Below are 24,144 nucleotides of genomic sequence, written 5' to 3'. Positions count from 1 at the left end.
CAGTTTTGCTTGTATGATTTGGAACATATTCTTTTAAAAAGGCCTTCAGCAGACATTAGCTATGCTTAGAACGAGCAAAATTTGACATCTTATTTCTTCCACTATTAGTTAAACGCTTCAGTAACAAAACCTGCTGGCATAAACCCAAGTTGACAACATCACCCCAAACAAAGGGAAATAGTAAAACTATAACTCATGTTTTGTGCCCCTCTTTTTTAACATATATGAATTCCTTAAGAATTAAACTTATGCACGGAGGTCTACCTTTAAAGAGCCAGGACTCCTCTTTGTGATATTTGTAGCATTTTCACATAGAGTTGTTAGAGGACAGGGGAAATGAGTGGTTTTTTTTTTTCTTTTGAAATTTTTTTGAAATTTCATTCCGTGTGCGTGTTTTTTAAGCAGGTCCTACGTCATTGGATATTATAGCCCAGCAAGGAATTGGGCAGCGGTGCGCATGAATGTCTAGCAACCCACGTCAAATTCCCTCCTCTGGCTATCTCTACACATCCTTATTAAGTCTGATCAAGGTCATCTAGTAATGTGGAGATGGCTCCAAGTGATATGATGTAGGCAAACTTTCAAGTTTACATCTTCACGGTTTTAATATCAACGAACACCACTGTGAAAATATTGACGGTTGCAACTGATCAAACCTCATAAAGTATGACATCGCAGCAAGTGACACACAGGTTTGGCTCTGGGTATCATTTCCACCTATTGGCCAAGGGAAAAATATTTGTGACCGTTTTCAAACAAATAATTGCTGCTGTCCCGCAAGTTCAATAACAAGAGTCACCCATGAGGTTCTGGTGGTATTTTCTTACATGATTGAAAGGATGAATGGCACCTAGGTAGCTGGAAAGAATTAAGTTCCGTCAAATTCTACAACCCGCTTAACAGGAATTTATTCAGTGAACCATGCATGTACCTACTAGTACGACACTTCCAGAGAATAACATGTACCACTCAAAATGTAATTTCTTTTTTTAATGTTCATGGCAAATGGATTCCATTCATTTCCATTTGTGTGACAATTGAGAAGACAGTCTTACAGGCTTAGAACTTCCAGAACATTACATGACACTTTGCCTGAAACTTCATTTCAGTTTGTTTGTGTGCTTATCATTATGTCTGTGGAGTCATCTGCTAAGTCCCGCCAGAACTGCAAGAGCCTTCTGGGAAGTGGCGTCAGCAGTTCACGCTGTATTGAACGTCAATCTATTAGCACGCTGCACATGCTTAATCCATGCATACACAATGCTGCAGGAGGCACACGTACATTTGGTAAACGGCCTTCCCTGTCCAGTCCAGCGAACTACAATGTCGAAATTACGCACAGGCTGAGGTGAAGGTTAAATGGAAATTGTTACACAGTAATTCATGTTGCTGGCAGCAAAACAAAGACACACAGGGAGAGCAAACACAGAGGCTGCTGCGGTAAATCTAAACAATCGCAATATGGTGCTTCCAGGCAGAAAAAAAGCTTCATAATCTCTGTAAGACAATTATGAGGATTAAAAAAAGACCTGCTTATGACAGTTACAGAGCTTATTTTTATAAAATTCATTTTGTTTAGGATGGACAGCAATTAAAAAAATCACACATGTGAGCATATGACATTATACAAAGACACAAGACAATGATAAAAATGATACAAGATATCAAAATAAGACTTCATTATACCGATGTGAGGACATTACTTATTACAACAGTTCCACAAAGTATGTGGACGCTTCTACTGAAAAAAATTCCTAAACTTTTGGCAAAAATGCATTGCTATCGGAACAATTCTCCCCCGTACAGCACTTGGCAATTACACCGTAAATGCCAAGAGGATGTTTTATTTCTTATATTCAGTTTGAATTATACTTTTGCAGTTGCTACTTAAAAGCTTTTCCTGTTGATGTCAAATGGCACTACCAATATGTGCGGCTTCTTTATGTCATTTTCAATCTCCCTTTATGCGGATGTTTTCATTTTGCTTTAATATTTTTCATGTTATTCACTGAAAGTAAAGATCATGTACCAGTAATTTGACAATGGAATAACAGAGTAATTCAAAAATAAATTCCTTCTTATTTAAATAGCGTGCTCTAAGGAGGTGTCCAAATTTTGACCCAAACTTTAGAGCAAACACTGAATCCTACTACACTTAACGGTGCCATATTTGGATCATGAGATAATATAAACCCTCTTCAAGAAGCAACACCATGAGCAAAATGCACAAAATCCTGGCAGAGGATGCAAGCATGTCTTCATCCCATAAGTGATGAACACACAGGTGAGGCAGCCATGAAAAATACACCAAGACCAGATGCCACCATACAGCATCAAATTTCCATAACCACCTCTGCTAAATAAATCAAAGAGTGTTGTCAATAAGACTGCTAATCCAAACAGGAGGAGAGGGTATTTTGAACGACCCTGACCCAGGCAGAAGCTGAGATGGGGGAAGGGTTGGTAAAATGACACTTAGGCAAAGAAACTGCATAATTCACACACCAGAAGGACCTTTGGCTGAGGAGTACATGTGCGGTAGATTAATTCTTATAGACTTAGATTAGAAGCAGCTCTACAGAGTTGTAAAGCAGAAAATTGTCTCACGGTGAAGATTTCAGTTTCCAACAGATAGAACAAACTACATGTACTGTATGATAAGGAAGCATCTGTGAATATTGCCAGGAGAGTATGGTAGGTCAGATTGTGGAACGACTGAAATTGAACAGTTTTCTTTTTCATAATTTGATTCCTAAAGGATGACTGTTAGGGATGACTGTCCCAAGGTCTTGGTTCATCATCCAAATGATTCAATCTACATGAATATCTGATATCATTTCCCACTACACAGTGCATGTATGTGGGAGATTTATTACTTTTCAACCATGCACATGTAACATTGTAATGTAGGCCTACATCACTTAAATACAGTGAGTATAGTGTCGAGATTGAGTTTGCAATAATGAGCAAATACTTGTCTAATATCTCAGTTCATTTCGATCAAATGAGCTATAACTGAAAGTAAGAAAGACACATCTTATAATCACCTAGGACCTACCAATTTTTAGTCAGGTGAATTTTGTGGTGGATTTCTGCTAAGCTAGGAATGACAGGTGGAAAACTTATGGTCACCCACCTTACTGACAATTGGACTAAAAGACCAAGTTTGAATGCAATAAGTGTCAGTGAAAGACTGTGTACGGGGGACAAGAAGTCAGCCTTTCAGACATGCAGACAGCATTTCCTTAAAATTATCCCCTGATGAAAAGAAAAATCAGTTTACCAAATGGGCAAGCACTTAAGCTGTACTTTCATTCAAAGTTGAGGATAGTAAAACCAGTGCCACTAGTCACCCTGTTTACTAACCGTCCATCTATCAGTCCCCAACTCTTGACACTAACTACCAGCAATCACACACTCCTGTGATTGATCGTCCATGGACAGCCCTACAGTCTTACAAGGGAAACCAGCCCCAATGGCCTATTTCCCTCATTGTCTTGGACTGATGACTGCCTTAGTTAAGGGCTTCCACCTTGCCGCAATCCATTGTTCTTAGCTAATGATTGAACTACATTTCAGTCTCTCTCCGTCTGCAGTCTTTTAGATGTATCTGGGTCAGAGTCATATGCTTGATTGGCCAATTTCCTGGTTTTCAGCCAATCTGGGTTTTGTACAGTTATGTTGTGCTTCTGTTTTATATACACTGTACAGTATACTGGTGTGTAGATGTATAGACCTTCACAGAGAAAAGAAAAATAATCCAAACTAGGCCACGCTTAAAAAGTCCAACTTCTTAATTTCTTAACGGATTTGTTCCTTTGATGGAGTATATTTGGTACAGATTAGAGATTTTCCTTTGGATGGGGATCTCAGTAGTCAGTTGAAATTACCTTGGAAATGAGAATTATGACACTACTGCTGCATGTATATCAACTAAAGAAATTCATGTCCAACCTTGCATGCATGGTCCAGTAGTGATGGTTATTTTGATGCCAAGGCGTGGTGTTTAATAATAAAAAATAACCAAAATAACCAGATTGGTGTTCGCTCCAGATCTTCACTCAACAGACTTATGTTAGTCATTAACCAGTAAGTCTAAGATCAAGTGCAGAGGGTTGAATCCAAGTCAAAATCTAAGTTATTTATCATCTTGACTCAAGTCGAGTCTGAGTCCCCAAAAATGGGACTCCAGTAGGACTCAAAAGTCAGACAACTATTATTCATAAACTGCGATACACACCAATAATAACCAAGAGGCACATTATATTGTACACGTGAAAAAATGCCTGTGCATACAGGTACATGTACATGTGCAGGCACAATCTAACATCCAACAATTGAAACATCCTTGTCAAATAGTCACTAGATATACATGTACTTCATACTCTAGGGAGAGGTTGCAATTTCTGATCAATTCACTCTTTCCTTAAAATACAGTAACCGTTTCAAGTAGCTCTTGTTTTGTGCACAAATCCCTACCCCCCCTTGTCCCATTTGAAAAGGTTGAAAAGAATTGTACATGTATGTTCCATGCTCTGTCTTCTAGATTGAGCCTTCAGATTTTTCACAAGTGTTTTTACAGTTAATCAAACCTGAAAAAGAAATCAATAACAATTAAGCAGTTGATTAATTGATGGATTTCTCTCGTTACACTGTACACACACGTACAAACACCCACATTGCACCATGGAGGAAGCCTCCATGATTGCGCTAACAAATGCCAGGAAAGGTAATGCGTTTCTTGCATCTCAGAGGCTGTTCTTTGCTATCTTAATATTGTCACAATGGATGCACAAAAAGTTTACTCAAACATACCGGTACTATAACATGATGTCATATGCATATGGTCTATTATTTACACACAAGAAATCTCAATTTCACGTAAAGACTTTAAGACCCTTCATCTGTTTGAAATCAAACTTCATCTGAGTTACAATTCTCACATCCTGAATTGACATTTGCAAGCAAATGTAAAGGAAAACTTAATTACACCATGGAACTATAGCTCCATGGTTACACAGCATGAAAAATTGAAAGCTGGTTCCCAACACCAACAAAAATGTCCCATTCCAGCCACACTCATGTGCAGGACCTTGGAGGAACTGATGTCTTCCTATCACTATGCTGTCCACACTGGACAATTATTCATTCCCACCTTGCCAATTATTCATCGGTCTTTCTAGAAGGAGTCTGGCCATGTGTAGCTGCTCCATACAAACCTGACAGCTGTCAAGGCCAAGCTGGAGCCAGTTTGCTGAAGACAACTTAAAGAAAGAGTTCCAGTTAAGCAACCTACAGTGTCAGACATCTTGGTGGGGGGGGGTTGACTAAGACAGGTGTGATTTAGCTTAGAGATGACACCTGCTGAACAATGGAAACACCTGATGAGATGCTGTCTTGGGACAGGAAAATAGATTGGTCACATATCCCTCCTCCATGGGTCAAGGTCATCAGAGATGTTTTTTTGTCTAGTGATGAGAGTGGATCACATCATGCACCTGACTGATGTAGTTTCTCTCATGCCTCACATCCAGGCATGTCCAACTGATGTGTTTGTAGTATGCATTTGATCCAAGCCTCACAGATGCATTACTTTGCCAAGAGAAGCAAGCAACAAAGGCTGCTCAAATCCTAGCACTAACATCACAAAAATGAAATCAGATTTTGAAAATAAAAACACTGTGATGAGTAACAAACTCCAGATAACACTTCTCCAAGTACGTTGTTTTTGTGACAGAACTAATGTGTAAAGCCTTTCAAGAGTTGGAAGTTACATTTAACATAATCTTGATATTTTCACAAGAACTTTATTGAATCCACCAAATCCCTCAACATGCAGGAAAGCAACAGCAAATGTTGGTACTTTCAAGGGGCAGCAAAGCCCCAAATAAAAGCAGCAGCAGCTAGGTTGTAGGCAACTGTATTTTAAAGGCGCTTTATTTTATGAATGTGCGTCATTTTAATTTGTAGCTACATGTATGCCTCTTTTCCTTATTGCTTATGGAGCAGATGTGTAAGAAACAAAAGCTGCAACCCTTTGGTCATTTGCACTCCAACAGACGGTGGAGAGGTAGTAATAAAATCCTTGGTGATGTTCTTCCCTATCCTTAATTAAATTAAAAGACCAATGAGATCAAATTATCTAGAATCAACTATCAAAGGTGTCGTGTATATTAACAGATCTCTGTTAAATCCAAACAAATAAAGAAATACATGTACAAGGTTACAAAGTTTACAGAAATGAAGCCAGATACCAATGTCTGACTGACTGAGCACTACAGAAGCCATTTAGTAAAACCTACACCAACCTACATCAATTGACAATCAATGGGTATTAACGTTCTTGAGATGCACAATAATTTTGGGGGCTCATTATCTAAAAACAAAGGAGAGATTGCCAATATATATGGCTGCTCTAATGAAATGTTTATGGACAGGTTCCCTGTTAATTACCACTGAAAATAAAAAAACAGACAATGAGTTAAATCTGCCAAAGACAACAGCTACAATGTGTCAAAGGAATTTAAGCTTCCGGATGGCTAAAAGCAGATCCATACATTACATGTGAATGTCCTTATAGAAACAACACCAGCAGGATAACATGATTTTTATGAGTCAGGCCTCTATACATACTTGTACATGTATGAAAAAACATGTACAGTACGAATGAAATGGGTCTTGTAAAATGCACGGGGAAACTTTGATAATAAGCATTTCATAGTTCTGTAGTTTTCAAGAGGCCTTGACAATGTTGTTTGACACAACAAACTTCTCTCTGTGACACAGACATACATGTACATGTACACCTACAGTATACTGTACATGTACAGGTGTAGTTATCAAAAGCATGGCCAGGAGGTATTGTGTCTGTCTGCACACACCAACAGAAAGCTACATGCATGGCTATGCATGTGGAGACAAGGTTGACTTTATGACCTGGGTTCATGTAATGTAAAGCATATTTAAGTGATGTACAGGTGAATTCTTAATTACATCTACAGGTGTATGTACATGTACTTTCTGAGCAACGTGGACATGTACATGTACCTGTTTGACTATCAATGTGTAAAAGTGTAACCAATGTTTGCAAAAACAAAGTTTGATTGAATACAGGGTAATAGCTCCGCTGGCCAGTGCTGTCTAGAGCTAGTCAGCACTCAACATTACCATCTGGCACTGTGGATGAAAATGAAGCTTGCCCACCAGCACAAATTACAACGTATACTACATTATTGCAATTTTTGGCAGAGAGAGAAAGTGGGTTTTATTTAAAAAAAAAAACGCCAAAAACAGCCGGCACTAAAAAAGTCCGAGCTACAACACTGATTGAATATTACATGTCTTCAAAGGAAGCATACTGGCATTGGTTTTTATACCTGCTGGCTGAAATATGACTACGTCCATGCACATATTTCATATTTTCCTTTTGTGTTGGTTACAAGATGTTTCTTAGCGGTGCAATCTTTCAGCCTGCACAGTACAGTGATTCCTCATAGCAGGCGTACACGTACATGATGTATGTAGAGCAGAGGGCATCTGCATCAGTGAACTGCTCAGTACAATCAAATGACACTGTATGCTGAAACATCACACCACTGAGGATATGTTGCAACCAGGATTTACACGTATCCCTTCTTGGTAGACAAAGCTGAAATGCGAGCCAACAATTTGAAAGTTTTAAGAGTAGCGCTCTTATTGTTTACTACAGCACAAAGCTACATGCATGCCGTGAATAACCTCCTGTTTCTCTAGCCTCTCAGCGTAACATCAGATGAGACAAATAGTTTCAAGACTTTCAAGACTACTTTTGCAGACTGCATTTAAAGGTACGGTCCATCATTTGTCATGTGTGCATTACGTTCCTTTGAGGCAACAGACTAACCCATAATCAAAAGAAGGGTACCTAAGAACAAATCTGATGAATTTCAGCTCTGTAAACAATGAACACTCTGAGAAAACAATATTCTACAATTTCTATTTCAGATCAAAAGTTGTTGAGTTACGTTTTGAGTTACACCTGATTTCATCATCTGGGACCTGTTTTCATGCTCAGTCCAATGCAGCTACTGTAAACTGTGACATGCACTCAACCGACGAATTATAGTAACTGTGTGCACCTGTCATGTCAATGCTTGCACACTTTTGATGGCAATTTTCCAACGATGCATCTTTAGATGCATCGTTTAAATGGCTTTCTAACATTGTTTTCTTCAACATGACAGCTTGCCAGAGAGAATCTCACAAGGAGTTTAGTCCCATAACCATGTTTAATCCAAGAATGCTTTCCAACCGTAATTTCATCTGTTGCAATATAGACAACTGCCAAATGATGGACTTTGCCTTGAAAATGTCTAAGGCCCATGAAACTTCAGGTATGTGATAAAAGGACTTCATCTTTGGAGATCTTCTGTATGATTATCACTTGCTAGTTTGGTTGCTCCTTTTGAGAGGGAGGAGTAAGGTGTTAGCGCGGCAACAGGTCTTGCCGAATGTGCATCATGAATTGGTCTGCACACTTGACTACATGTACAGTACCTGAATATTTCCCTGGGCTTTCACCCTTGCTGAAGTCAAGGAGGCTGACCCACGCTAGCAAAACAAAGTTTGTCATCTTCAACTCGGCAACCCACCCCCCATCAATCACCTTATACTGCATCAACCCTATTCACCAGGTGCAGAGGACTGAGATTGGGTGAACCTGTGTGTGTGTGGGGGGGTATGGAACATTAATAGGCCAGCAATGCTGCCAAGCTACAGTACCAGAAATAAGACATGACAGTGAGGTGGTTGTAAAGCAATGGGGGACTGCTTTTCGGCAAAATGCACATTTATTATTTAGGAGGGGAGAATAACCTGTGTTATCATGTTCATCTTTTGTTACTGACATTTTTTGACAGAAATCTTTGAGTTTTCAAAATCCACTTTTATGTGGTAAACCAATGAAATATTCTTAGACAAAACGGGCCATCACACCGAGTACCGAGCAGTGATCCTGTTCTAAAAAAGAAAGCTACATGTATATACATTATAATCACTAGAATGTTAACTCCCTGTGCAAAGTGAAACCTGCTGGACGTGTCCATGTGTTATGCACAAACCTATGGAAATCATGAAATTCTGTATGGTGTTTGCATGGCTATTTGTGTCTGTATTCTAAAACGATTAAAACGATAAGTTTTCCTCGGTGTACATGTAATGTAAATGCATGAGTATGTGCAATGCAAAAACTAACTTAAAGAATACCGACTACCAGTTATTTGCAAATGTTATTCTTGCATGTTACATGCAACATATGTACAGTAAATCAGAATTCCTTCCATCTTATTAGATTCTTCAGACAGGTGCATAAATCCAAGATATCAGTGCCCAGGAAGCGTCAAAGCCTCTGTGTGTGGGGAAGCAACTGCGGACAAACCACACTGTAGGTGTTAGGTTTAAGAGTAGTTGGGGAACTAGACCTGTCTACTGCAGTTTCTGAACATTACCGGTATCTTGCTTGTGCCAAACAGGTAGAAAGCTGTACACCAATATGCATTTAAATATAATTTTTAATGATTTAATAAGGGAAAGTATTGGTAATCAGAAATCAACAGGGCAAGACCAAATAGTTTCCATGTGTCCTACTGATGTTATTTATGCCCACAAGAAACTCTCTCTCTTCTCACTGCGTAAAAGAGCAAGGAACAATGGAACACCAGAGCCAAACACTGAGAGCGGAAGTATTCACACAATCATGCCAGATGCACAAATCCCATATCTTCAAAACAAATAAGATTTTAATCTTTACACTTCATAGGGTAAAAAAAAAAACAAGGAAATTGATCATGAATGACAATGTAGAACCCCAAGACAAAGTATTGAGTGCAGTAGGATCAAGGTCTAGGTTAGACCATGGATACCCTGCTAATTTCTGAGCCAAAGGGTCTTCTCCGAACTGTAGTGTATGACAATATGAGTACATGTACATCATTAAATTGTTTCATTCTTGGAAGCTACTTTCAATATTTCATCAAGTTATACTTGATCATTATTTACACTTAATCCACAACTTTGCTGGCACAGTGACTGCTGGGTCAATGTCCATTTTTTTTGTGAGATGTTGAGGGCACTTTAAGTTGCTTGGATTCCTAATAGACTTCCTCTGGCCACAGACTGACAGTTGGACTGATTGCAATCAGCCAGTATTTGAAGGAAAGGATGTTTCTCCAATACGTCATTTAATTGAGGGATATTCATGGGTAATCAGCCTCCATCTCGGAGCATGAGTGGGCTGGAGTCATACAAGGCAGACAGTGGCGACAGCTTGTTCTCTGCTCTGTAATCTGATTGGGATAAATCCTGGACTCTGACTCAACTTTGCACAACTCTACAGCGTCTTTGCCTTATGATGAGATCTTAATGCTATTGGTTGAAGGGGGAAAGACAGTACTCGGTAAACAATACTTCACATCCGCCACATGGAATCTTAATCACGCTGTTCCAGTTTCACCAACATAAATGTAGTCACATATGTAAAGTTTCCGCAGTATGTAGGCCTAAAATTCAAAGAGCGCAGAGTTGTGTGTTACCACCAATATCAGCTGTCCATCCCATTCACTCTTTTTACAGATGTCTTTAAACATACCAGTCTTTTACAATGTTTACAATTTTAATTACGTTATATATGTATACTTTTTTCTTACTTAATGGATTTTTAATTGATCAGTATTTAAGCTTGGTCCTTCATTGATGCTTTAGTCTGTCTCATTTGCCCTTATTCTCCTTTCTTACCCCTAGCCTTCATGTATCTTGCCCCTTGGGTCTCCTACTCCTCCTCCCTGTTATCTTTCCCCTTGTCCCCCCAACCCTCCCAATATTCCATCTTCCTCTTTCTACGTCTTTTTGTTTGTTGCTTTTGGGAATACAGCTTGTGCATGTGTGGTATATTTTGTATTTGTTTTATGTTTTACATGTGTAGTTGTACTTTGGTTTGAATTGTGTAATTTAATGTATTTTTTAGTATTTATATTGAGCATAAGCAAGGATAGCAATGTTAGTCTGAATACAAACAGTAAGAGGATATGGGACAGCACTTTATAGACTAACTAAATATGAAATACTGCATAAGCTTATTTTTTTTCCTTTAAGTCCCAAAAAATGTGACCTTATTCCACCAACGATGAACTATCATAGTTTTCTCGATCTTTCGATTGCAAATTCCATCAAAAACTGGACTGCTCATGCGCCGCACTGCACCACTTGCGTCAGCGGCCTGTTCGTGCAATCGCTGGTGAACATGCCTAAAGCTACATTCTTCCTATGCGTATGCCCACTACCAGCTTCAACACAAGGCCATTGGTCTTGTTCCAAGGCAGAGATGGGAAATTTTGATCATTGCTCATTTGACCTTCAATTCACTCAACAGGTTGAGTAGAATTTCTTTTCTTTATGGCAGAAATGAAGGATGGAAAGTAGTCAAAGATTTGTGTTTTGGCAGAGTGAATGACGGTAATCATGGTGCATATCTCACAGACTCAAACACGGAGCATGCGCAAAGAAACGCTTGCAGTCCGCCCACAGCCACAGGTCCGTACGTCCGTGTACCAACGGAGAGCGGTTGATACATGCAGGACTATTAGAAACATGCATGAATTTGAACACCGATGTCCACCTGGGCTGATGCCATTGGTGGACATACCAGCTTCTCTTTCTTATGAATGGTTTAAGTTTAGTTGGGAAACCCTGGAAATATTTGACTTTAAATAACTTTGGATCGCTGATTTTATATCAAGGTTTGTGAGATTTGGGAAATTTTCCAAAAGCTGGCATCATGGGAATTTTCAAATGCTTCAACAGTTACTTGCATTTGGAGTATTTCATGGTAAAGGAAGAATTAATACCGGGCAAAGGGCTGCATTGTTTAGGTTTTTTCTTTCAGTTCTGAGCAAATGTTTGTAATAAGTGACAAAGTACATGTGGGCCTACTTTTTCCACCACAGTTTGCTTCGATCTTGAAACACGACGTTGGTCCAGCGAAAATTTTTTTATTTTTTTTATAAGTAATAAACACTCCAAGGAATGAGTTTCTAATTGGTGTCGATCTGTCAGATGTTACAAATTGAGTTTCCAATAAAAAATAGAGGGTAATCAGTGACAAGAAATTTCATTGCAAGGAATTTAGCAAGTGGGAAAAACTCTGATGTACATGTAGTTTTCATCGCTCACAATGTAGCAACCAAATGCTCAGCACGTTAAGGAGTCACAATTGGCATGCAGCCAACAGTGGGCCATCAGCGCGCTGCAGACAAATTGGTCGGAGTACTGCACAGTGCCACTGCGATTTTGCAAAGCATTTGGGCCACGTCTCGTCACAAACTTCAGTTTTTGGCTACGAAAATAAAGCCACATGGTTTAAGTTCCTTGATTTGGCACAAAAACAGACATTTTTTCAAAAATCAACGGATCATTTTATATGGCATTCTTTAGGAATCGCTGGACTGTTCCTGGAATCAGATTTCAAGATTATGGGATCGGTGATGGCGTGGATTTGATTTCTCAAAAAAGTGGAATTGCAACTCCGATTCCAAACTTGGAATCAATTCTACCTGATTCCGGTGTGGATTGGCCCAAGCCTGGTTTCTATCTGGCATTGCAGGGCACACGAGTTCTCATCACCAGCCAATAGCCTTAAGAGAAAGACGCAGTCAAAAAAGTAAAATGGATCATTTCAACTTAACAACATATGCAACATCTTTCTTTTGCTGTAAAAAGTGAATTTATCTGGATTGAGACATATAACATCTTGGATTTGTGGGTCAGTGTTGGGGCTCCAGTTGGGATTAGCCCTGAGAAATGGGTCAACCTCTTCTACATGTAACCAGGGTTATAGACAGAATTAAAGTTAGATCTAAAAGTAGGGAACTGGCTGCTCCAACCTGGGTCAAATAAACTGACAAACACTAGGCAAGGCTTGATTAAGAAGGCAGAGTGATATAAAACCTTTGAGGCAATAAAGGATGGAAGCCAATTATGATATTACCGGTTTGACTGCCTCTCTCAAAGAGTAACACTGTCAGTGATTCCTACCCATACTTCAGCAATGTCTGTCCAAACCCTGTCTTCATCTCTGGAAATCAGAGACTTCCGATCTTTGAAAGCCTGCAACTGGCCAACATAACAAAAATACTGATACATATCTCCTTTGGCTGACCAGGGGTGAGGAAGGAAATTAAGGAAAATGAAACATCCACAAAATAGTCAGTACTGGTTACCCAGACCAGCATGGGGTCTCTGGTATGCTGGTACATTTAAATTTGCCTACATGTACATGTACTTGTGTTCTACATCAACCTTTGTAAAAACACCTCACTAATAACGGTATACTCAGGAGTTTCCAGCTTTCAAAAGAGATTGTTTGGGAAAATCCTAAAATCAGGAAAATCCTGACGGGAAAAATCCTGACAAATCTCACCCCTGGCTAACTTTCTCTTCAACACTTATTAGAGCACACACAAGTGATGAAAATACAAGTGGACACAACTCTTGAAACGGGACACAACTGTTCGAACGATGAATTTGGTTGCCAAACACTGACGCTGCAGTTTGTAGATGTCCCGACCAGAGCTCATGTGTAGAAAGAGATTACATATGTCATCCTTACTCCCTAAACACAAGACACTACACCCAGACATGGGGAAACCAGAATTCTTCAAATCTGCATCATTTCAAATAGTCCACCTCTGCAGGTCTGTTCAGTAATGGGAAAATTTCAAAACACTCCTACTCCACCATGGACATGTACACCTCCAAGACACCGACACACACACTACAGGTAGACCTTTTTTTCTTTAAATTCTACACTCCAGCCGAGATTGAACACAAATAAATAAAAGCGGTCTTGGAGGTTTAGGTGTTACAGAGTTCAAGTGTGGAGCCACAATGGCTCCATTGTCTGCTGATTGACATTCAATGCCGTGAAAAGCTAAAATACCGATATAAACAGGGAGCCAGGCAAACATAACCTTAGCTGCCAAGCATTGTGGATGGGCCTTATAGAGTAGCACCTAGGTGAATACTGGTACAGTCCAACTGCTGCACTAGGCTTCCCTAATATCAATAAGACTGGTTCGATAAGCAGCACCTCAACAAGGAACAGATTAACAAATGCCTTTTTAAATAACAAATTATTTGTGCCACTTAATTCTGGTAGGAAAACTCACCTCCCAAACAAATTAAATGACATTCTATAATCTCCATGAAAAGTACCCATGTGGTACTTTTGCTTGCACATTTGAATGATTGATTTGTTTGTAGGATTGCTTGAGCTGAAGAATGAAGGAATGTTGACAAAAGTTTACTTTGAATGGTTTGGCCTAAAAATGGTATCTGCAATACGCAGAGCTTTGCCACACAACAGAGGTCTGGAAATGAAGCAAGTGCCACAAATTCAAGAACTAATTTAGTCCAGAACTACTTTGGGCATGTGCACCATTCTCTAAATGTCTGCACATGAATGTTATGAGGAAAAACCCGTTTTTGAACCATACAATAACCTCAGATAAAGATCTCAACCCAATTAAAAACCTAACCTTTACAGGTGGCCTCCTGTCAACATTCCAACCAACTCTGAAAAGTGTCCCTTTGCACCAGACTTCCTTTCAATCTTGAACAAGAGAGCAAAATGCTGCCACAGTTTTGAGAAGGTGGGCATGGATGACTGGTAACATTATTTGCCAACCCACTCTATGCAGGTGTCCTAAAGAATGCAAATCATAAACTAGACTTATTGGCTGCTTTTGGAAAGTGGGACTAACAATATAGGGTAAAAAATGATGATCTCGAATCTGAAGCATCTTCACTAAACTTCACTCGTAAATTTTGGTTTACTTTTCAACAATCCTGAAGTGAAAGTGCTGATGGTAATTGGGAGGGGATGCGTGTAGCAGGAATCTTTGGCTATACATGTACATATGTCGACCTCTTTCAACACCCCTTCGTATTTCATCCTGTCGAACAGACAATACACTGTACAATCTACCAATACCCACAGGGTGGTATTACATGTACATTAATGCAGATGTACATTGTACCAATGAAAAAGGACAAAAAAGCAGTAAGACGGAAGGTCATGAACTTCCAGTCAAATGTCTACAGCAGTTTGACTGGGTTAACACTCCCGGATACTGATCTGGCTGATATGGAAATCAGACCAAACGCTTGTTGGAAATGGACCATTTCCTATTGCAATCACACACTGGGCACAGCTGGTGCTTATACCATCAAATACACTATCTTTATCTCAAAATCGGCTTATCTTGTACTATGCATAATGCATGTACATGAAGAGGAAATTTAACCCCAAAATGTACAACACATCAGGGAAACAAGGAATACAGAGGTCATGAAAGCAATGTACTCATAGGAACATGCTTGAAATTCTTTAATATGTCCCACTATGCTTCTCTGGGATAAATTTGAAGCATCAACAATTTCCTGAAGGCAATGGCACTTCCAAGTCCCTCCTCGGCTTGGCTATTTATCCTGCAAAGCTGAACGTGACATTTTGATATTCAAAAGATATTACCAAATGCACTTCACTTCAATGAATACTTCTAGATCTTACAAAGCAAACTGAAAGTTAATTTTGTCTTGTTGATTGGATACATATAAAGATTCAGTTCTTTCGGCTGCTGTTGGTCAGGACACTCATACCGGTGTTTAGTAAGCATTTGTAAGCCTTGCTGGGTGAAAACCGTTTCCTCTGTGTAAAGCAGTCACTCACTCACCTACAAATTCTGCTACGTGAGGCAACAATGACACATATTTTCCCTTCCCTCTGTATGACTGTCCTTTGGGGAAATTTCCAACAATGCACCTTTGGTCGTTCCACAAAACACAAGCCAATACACACACAAGGACGAACAAAACCAGTTCATTCCATGAAGGAATGAATTGGTGACAGAAACGGCAATATAAGGCCACAATGGCCAAGCACGTTTTATGAGAAAGATCAGCAGAGAATGGCAGACAGAACTTTAAAAAAGGTTTATAAACAGACTGTGTCTTTCTGTTCAACGTTTATCTTAATAGTCATTACTGCACTGTTGTTTATCATCCACACATGTTCGGTATGACAAGATATTATAGGAATCAATCAAACAAGAATCTAATCCCACAAAACAATCTAGTTGGAAATGTTTGCCACTGCAGTAAGCCCCAAAAGTAGGCTGCTAATGTAACAGGCCTGAACAGTCCAGAAAATGTGGAGTCATCTGCAAGTGGACAGAGTTCTGAATGCGCTTTCGTCTGGAAACATTTTTGTGACGAATGTCCAAAATACAGTTTGGTGGGAATGACTCACAACGAAAAGTCTCTTCAACTTCAACCCCATTAACAGAAACCTCTTGTTGTTGTTGCTGTCCAGTGAACAAAGGTGACCAAATAATGCAATAAGGAGAAGATTCTCAAAGTAGAATTTTTACAGGTGTCATTCAAGACTACCAGTAGCACTACAGACTCATGTATCCAAAGCAGGTGCCACAACCGACATGTACAGGTGCATTAGCAGTTTCTGCACACATACGTATGCGCATTCATCTCCAAGGTACATGTACAACCAAAATTAAACAAATATTCCACAGAAACGAGTGGGATTTGGTAAATGGCCTCAGTTCACTCACATGTCAACCACTAATGCACCTGTACATGTCGGTTGTGGCACCTGCTTTGGATACACGAGTCTGTAGTGCTACTGGTAGTCTTGAATGACAACCCTACCGGTACATTCAGCAGTGTCCACCTCTGTTGTGATTAAACTTACAAGATGAAGTCACCCATCAAAAGGGGGAAAACATTCACACAGTGGTCTTTACTCTACACATGTACAATACGTGAGGACAGAAAAACTTAATGCTCTCAGTGCAGTTAATTTCACACTAATGCTAAACGAAAAGGGGGAAGAACACTTGTGCAAGTTTTGCCAAAACAAAGTACAGATTTTGTTAGAAATTTTCACAAATTGGAAAAGAAACACTTTATTGCAATTATACTTTAAAAATGTAACATACATGTAATTTGTTCTTATTGCAACAGCTGTAATAATCAATTAGGTTTTAAATAGTGAGTTTCCAACAAAACATTTGGTACTAAATTTTCACACTTCAACCTAAGAGAATTTTTTTCCAGTATCTCAGTTTTTTAAACTTAACTACAGAAAGACAACAAAACATGTTTTGTAGTTTTGTTAAGGTGACTTTGGACTTGATTCAAAAGGGTTGAAAAGCGTACCTTCGCAGCAGTTTTTTTTTTTTTTCAAGTGGATCAGTGCTCAGTGCAGGGGTACCAGTGAGCAATGAATGGTACAATAAGCAAGAATTCTAAAGGTTTCATGCACCACAAACTACCAAAAGCAAGGTGTCGCCAGTTAGTACAATCGGTATTCCGTTCCTCACTTGAACCTTCTATAGAATTTGACTGGATGAGAGTTTTAACAATTTGTACTGCAAGGCCAGAAAATTTTTCGCCCCTCAATGACGCTGTCATAAATACAAGTATATTGATGGAAATTGAGTTTGATAAAAGAAAGGGAAAAATAGTCTGATGAAAACTGTCCTCATAGAATTTCAGTTAAATGTGCATGTAAATACAACATTTTCATAGCAAACTAGCAACCTTTCTAAATAACGTAATTTTATTGGGCATCGAACCCTGAACTTAAATTCTGATGATAGCCGAACATTACCGTACCTGAACAAGTTTGTTCTTGCCAGTTAAAACAGAAATAATTAAGGCATGTGCGTACTGTATCTTTGTCCTGAAACAACTTTTCAGCAAACCAAGTCAAGCCCAAGGATGGCATTTCTCACTGGATGAATAACAAAGGACAACTAAAACAATACATGGAATGGAAAATTGACATTATTTAAGCATTTTTCCTATGTCCAAAGACTTATCAAAATAATAAAAACAAAACAATTTTTGTTCAAGAACCTTAGAATGAGCAGTATTTTTTAACTTAAACAATCATGCATGTAAGACACGAGAGATGCCACTGCATGTATGTAACTGAGCATAATGGAAACAAATTATCCAGTCATCCTTGCTGCTTATTTTTCTCTGAGGCCCAACAATACAAGAATTTTCTGCCATTTCAGCTGACCAGAAATCTAAATACAAACCTTGTCTACCGATCGAGCATGAAAAGACGTGGCTTCTGAACAGCCGACAGCATAATGTCATTTCCTACAAACTACAATGTATATGTACTTATATGCTATGGATGAGAACAGATTTTTCATTGACAATATACACATAATTACATCCCTTGTATAAAGCCTGGAATTCAGTGGAAATATAAATGATAATTCTAAAAGTGCATTGGGGGTAAATTCCACTATGAAAAGAGCAAAGTAACAATGACTCTGAGTGACAGTAAAGTCAAGCAATGTAAGGGTATACAGAATGCCTCAACCAATGTTCCAAAAAAATTTCTTCTTGTACATGTACATCTTGTAAATGCATGCCAAATGTAATGGTATCTTTCCCCACATCAAAAAAAATTTTATGTAAGAAACAGCACACAATAAAAATACATGTATCTAGTGAAGACAACCCATTCTGTGGTCCATCTAAAATTTTCTATAATTCATTTTCTAGTTTGTAAATGACTAGACAAAAATGGCAATCTTAACTTGGCAGAACATTTGAAAACATCATCCATATTTCTGTTTAGTGCCATATCAAGTCTCACACCCCCACACACATAAAACCAGCATGGCGTTATTATTGAAATTTTAATCAAAATTTAATTCAAATTACATGTCACACCACACAAGTACCAGAAACTTAATGGCTGTAAAAGATATACATCTACATGTACATGTAAGTCTAAGAGTGTAACAAAACAGTGATGAAAAAAATGTGTGGGGAATATGAATTATGAGTTTATCTTGTTGGTGATTCATTCTTCCATAGGAAAGGTATAATTTTATAGGCCTAAAGTGCACATATACATGTAAATACCATACACCTGGTATAAATGCACAGGTCTTTTTTATTCACATCTAAAAGAACAAAATATTGTATTTTCTGAAGTGAACATCTATGGAAGCAGTTTGGAAGCAGTTGGAAAAGTAGATGTTTAATAATCCCTCACTTAAAAGTGAGGGATTGTTGGACAGCTACTTTTTTACATGTACGGAGCAGGTGTTTTCTGGAGCATTAACTAAATTTAAGCAAATGTTTAAAAATGGGAATCATTTTTTTTTTTACAAAAATAATAGTACTACATGTATTGTGTATTCTTCAGTCACTGTTATTTAATTTCTCCTTATGAATTTTGGTGGTTGGACTTACTTCACAATCCTGAAGCAAGATTTTTAACATCAAGAATTTCTGCAACAAGGAATATTCATGTATCACATCCATGTACTGTCCATCATAGAAGTTCACTCTATTCCATGTTAGTCCCTTCTTGAAATCTCTACATCACATTTTACATCACGTTCAGATTCATGAAACTCTAATGATTTTACCTGTAGCTGTTTATGACATTGCAATTTCATGAATGATCACTTACTTACATTTTAATAAGAAATGAAGGAAGTGACACGTACATGTATGGTACACTACATACAGTACATGTATACAGGAAGACTGGTCAATTTTATGAATTCTATTTTATGAAAGGTATGACATAACCAAAAAAACAGGTATGACAATTCTTACCTTGATCGTTTAGGTGGTGGTGGTGTACCTTCTGAATCCAGAGATGGGTATTCGCTGTCCTGAGACGAGCGTGTGGATAACACTGGACTGGCGTCAATTGGCATGGCGGCCCTCGTTGGGGTAGATGCTTCATACATCAAGACGAGATGGGGGACAAGACCCGGGGGTCTCCAGTAACAATCCGTGTGGGCGAAGCAGAAATGCGTCTTTGCGTAAGGGAAGTGCATGTACAGAAATGCTCGGCTGGCTGCTTTGAAACCTCAAAAGTTTTCACCAATTTCTCATCCCTTACATGTAGCCAAGTCCCTTAATTTAACCGATGAACTGCTGAATGCAACCTCTCCTAAACCTTTACTGGGCTGCTTTTCCTTGAAGGTTCAAGCCATGTGACAAGTTGAAACAGAAGATGACCTGCAGAAACCACGTAGCCTGCTCTCACTGAAGATGCCAACAATTTGAAAGATTCCACAGTTATTTTCGTTATCCCACAGGCAAAAGGCAAAAGGATTGGAGTACATCAAGGAGAATCAGGTTTCACGAAGGAGCTGGGTTTTAACAGCACAGGTTCAACACATAATACTCCTCTGTGTGTAGAACGTGTTGGACCCACTGTGATGACCAGTGCATGCAGTCGCACAGGATGAAGTCATGAAGAGAAGGCAGAGGAAGTAATGTGGTTTTGGCATTAGTTGACAGAAATGTTTATGATACTACATGTACGTTCACAGCACTCAGTGTTAACTCAAGGCCAACGGAGAAATAATTTAAATGGCAGAGGATTATTTCTCCAGCTGTGCTTCAAGGTCTTATAGAAAGTCTCCAGCAATTAGTTTGCCAAATTGTCCAGACAAAAAACACAGGTCAACTAATAGGCATGGCAGGTAGTTACTTCTTCTCTTTACCCCGAAAGAGGTCATCATTTGAAAATGTCACTTTCAGTGTCAATTAGATGTCATTAAAATCAGCATGACACACAAAATGAACAAGTGAATACACCACAAAGCAACTCCAATGACACTGTCAACACAGTAACGGCTTTTCCTTGATCTTACAGTCAGACGATTGCGACAGTGAACTTGTGACAGTCTCGTAGAATGACACACCAAAGTCCCAACAGAGAATCTCCAGGAATAGACACCAGGACGTCCCAGGCGTACAATGCGCTGTGTACACACGTGCCCCTGTGACGATGCACACACCGAGGAATTATGACAACACTTCCAGTTGAAACTATACGTCCATGTACATGTACACACGCATACACACACACTGAATGAATACACAAAGGTAAGCCCCAAGGAGTCTATGTCAGTACAGCAAACTGGGCCGACCAGCCGACCGCCTGTGGCCACATGACCAACCTGTGGTTGAGAAGGGTTAGACAGAAAGCAAGAGAGAGAGAGAGTGGGGGGAAAAAACACAATACAAATATCGCCTGTGCATGCAACACACGGCCAGTACTGCTCCAATGGGAATCCATACACAACATGCAGCCTCTACACCAGCCACATACAGTCCCAGCTTCGCTGTACAATTCTCACTGGCTTTTGTGTCAGAGGCTCTGGCAGGTCGTGGGGGAAAAAAAGGCAAAAACCTTGAACAGGGATTGGAGATCAGGGGAGCATACTAGGGAAAAAAGATCTTCCTGGTTCTAGGGCGTGCTTGAGGGCTGAGATTCCCACTGACAATTCAGTTCCAGATTGGTTGGGTGGTGGTAAAAGTTGTCATAGTTGGGGGTTGGGCGCGGGTTGCTGTTGCTTGGCGAAATCTTACTCAGTTGTCATAATTTTCCTTCCGGAGTCACTTTGCCGCTAAAACAATGCTGGCTTTGCTGAATGGGATACTGAAGAAATTGAAGTGCTGAGGTGTACAGGTGGTACTGATGACTCCTTCCACTGGTCAAAAAGTTTTCTGGAAACCTCTTCACTCCAAGATTTTAGGGCCAGTTGTTGTGTTACTTGTCCAGTATCCGTTTTAACAAGGCTATTTCATAGAGGCTCCTGGTCAAATAACAGGTGCAACAGTTCATACATGGAGCTAAGCTTGAAAAACAGAACAACTCCTGTACACCTATATACAGCATCAACCACTGACCCACATGAGCTCATTTACTGAGTACAGGATTCAAACTATGCGACAAGTTCATTGACATCAGCATACATTAACACGCTTTAATGTGACGCAACATGCAAGTGGGACTTCTTTAAAGTCTGAGTTAGGACTAGTATCCCTGTTCCACATTAGCTTCACATTAGCCAGGCACCTGTTATCATTCAAAGGCTGGGCCAGCTTTGGAGTTGCCCAATGCACAATGCTCTGCATGAGATCTTAACAACCAACGGATGATAGACTTACGACTGAGACATAAACTCCACTCATCACACCAAGTAATACAGTCCTTCTGAACTAGCCCTGGACCCTAAAGGCCATTCCACTGACTGTACTTGCATTCAGCTGGCAGGCTAGCACGTCACACAGCACACAGTCAGGATCCACCCAATAGCCAGCCATTGCTGTTTATTATTGTCAAAACCAATTACAGCTCACAGGTAATGCATAATGACTGTGGCCTAAATTTCCCAAGTTCAATTCAGGTCAGCCGCACTGGGTTGATCAGGACCCTCACGTGTGGCTGTGTGTGCGCTCCAACCCTATGCGTGAGGGGAGAGAGTCTCTGTGTCTGTGCGTGTGTTGCTGCCTTTCCCCAACTCTTGAACCCTCCCCCGGGCTTAATGTAGCCACTCCAGCATGACTGATTTGCATATTTATGAGGCTACATGCTGCAGGCTGGAAATGACATTAAACAGGGCCATACCACTGCTGCAGCAAAGAGGGGGCTTTTTTTCTTTGCACTTGAAGGGGGAAAAGAAGCATGAAGGTTTGGTGACCTAGTTTCAGGACAGCATGGCCTTGGGCAACTGTGTCACCATAACAATAGGTGTAATAGTCAGGTTACACTCTTTGTTTTGCAATGGAATTACCCTCTTTCAGTTCAAAGGTTTGTGATAGTAACAAAAGCTACAGAGAAGACTTGGCTACATGCAGTGGAAAGAAAAACACAAAAAACCAAAGCCATTGACCTACTGCAACTTGGAAACATCTAGAATTTCCAGCCTGCAATTTCATCTGTCTTGTCAACTGTAATTAACGAGGAAAGCAGTCTCTTGCAATATATCACGGCTGCAGAAGGGCTGAGGAGTTTCAATCCATCAAAAAGGCAGATGGCCAAAAAATGACAGCATGACGGGAAAAAGTTAATCGAGCATCACCCTGGGGACAGACAGACTCCAATTGAGTAATTCAACTTCATCAGCCACAGCCAAAAGAAAGGTTACTTTTGTTTGAAGAAGAAAATTGTGCTGGGTTAAATTTTACATGGTTTCAGACCTTATCCTCTATGTTAAGTAACATTTCGATGAAGTGAGTCCTTAAAAAAAGTCATTGACTCATTTTTTCAAGAAAGATATGGCATCTCTGTTTAGAAAACCAATTTTTTTTACCATAATCAATTTTCTTCAGACTGTTTTGGGATATCTATGCATGTATTTGTGGGTTATTATAAGTTTTTCACGAAAGCTTAGACTTCAGAAGATCATGTCTTGGATAGTTATGTTTAAAGTTTTAGGAAGGTGTAGAAAGAGAGGTTGGGCTGAGTATAGTCTGCGTACTGTCTCGACAGTCAAGGATAGCAATAAAAACTACACCAATATCTCTAAGCTAATATAAGCTAAAATAAGCTAAAGGCTGTTTCACACTAGACGAAATCGCCGATGTCCTGTGCGATAAAATCGCATCCATGTCATGAAATCGCAAATTTGTGATGTGTGAATGTGATCCTTGCACACAAAATTGCTAAGGTCCTTTGTTTTTGATCTCCGAGGTCCAGACCTCCTCCAAACTTTCGCACCCTTGTCAAAATCGCAGAGATCGTGTGTGTTAAATGTGTGCGGTGTTAATAGCCACGGACCCTGGTTTTAGCAGGAGCACTCCGCATGCGCATTGCGTGTTTGCAATAATAAAGATGGCTACGTTCGAGGAGATAATGCTTATAAATGGTTCTTCTGTCCCTCAAAATCAAAGATAAGTAGTGAAAATCCCTCCTTTCGATGCCAGACATACATAGCACACGTCAGGGCCTACGTACAGTGTACATGTACATATCGCACACTGGGAATCTCGGTGGTAACCTACATATGAACCTACTGCAGACAGTTTTTGCACACAGTACCAGTGAAACAGCAAATAGGGTTGCACTACACCAAATACGCACCCATTGAAAACTGCAAAATCAGACCGAAATCACGTCGCCTGTTGACTCTTGTGAAGAGGTTGGCCTCCGTTTTATTTTCACTGGAAATTCAAGATTATGGCCAGAAGATCACTTTTTATTTCAATTTCTATCCGACAAAGGCCCGCAATTTGGGGCTGTTTGTGAAAGAA

At 39.6% G+C, this 24,144-nt stretch overlaps 1 protein-coding gene across 13 annotated transcripts in view; it reads right to left on the bottom strand.

Moving 5' to 3' along the window:
- Positions 1 to 24,144, bottom strand: part of LOC110988624 (vitamin D3 receptor B-like) — a 233,606-nt gene that overhangs the window by 118,834 nt on the left and 90,628 nt on the right. The window contains exon 1 of one of the 13 annotated variants that reach the window (XM_087143319.1): positions 19,705 to 22,383. The exons of 11 other annotated variants lie outside the window; for them this stretch is intronic. In XM_087143319.1, coding sequence (XP_086999445.1) covers positions 19,705 to 19,931 — 227 coding nt within the window. In that variant the 5' untranslated portion in view covers positions 19,932 to 22,383. Of the gene's footprint in view, positions 1 to 19,704; positions 22,384 to 24,144 lie in introns of those variants that run through there. One more of the 13 variants, XM_022252341.2, reaches the window with a different exon arrangement.

Source organism: Acanthaster planci, linkage group LG01 (genome assembly GCF_054643075.1).
Source record: "Acanthaster planci isolate LZ-2023a linkage group LG01, COTS_SCS, whole genome shotgun sequence".
NCBI lineage: Eukaryota > Metazoa > Echinodermata > Asteroidea > Valvatida > Acanthasteridae > Acanthaster > Acanthaster planci.
Note: the sequence above shows the minus strand (reverse complement) of the source record. Positions and strands in the feature narration are given on the sequence as shown.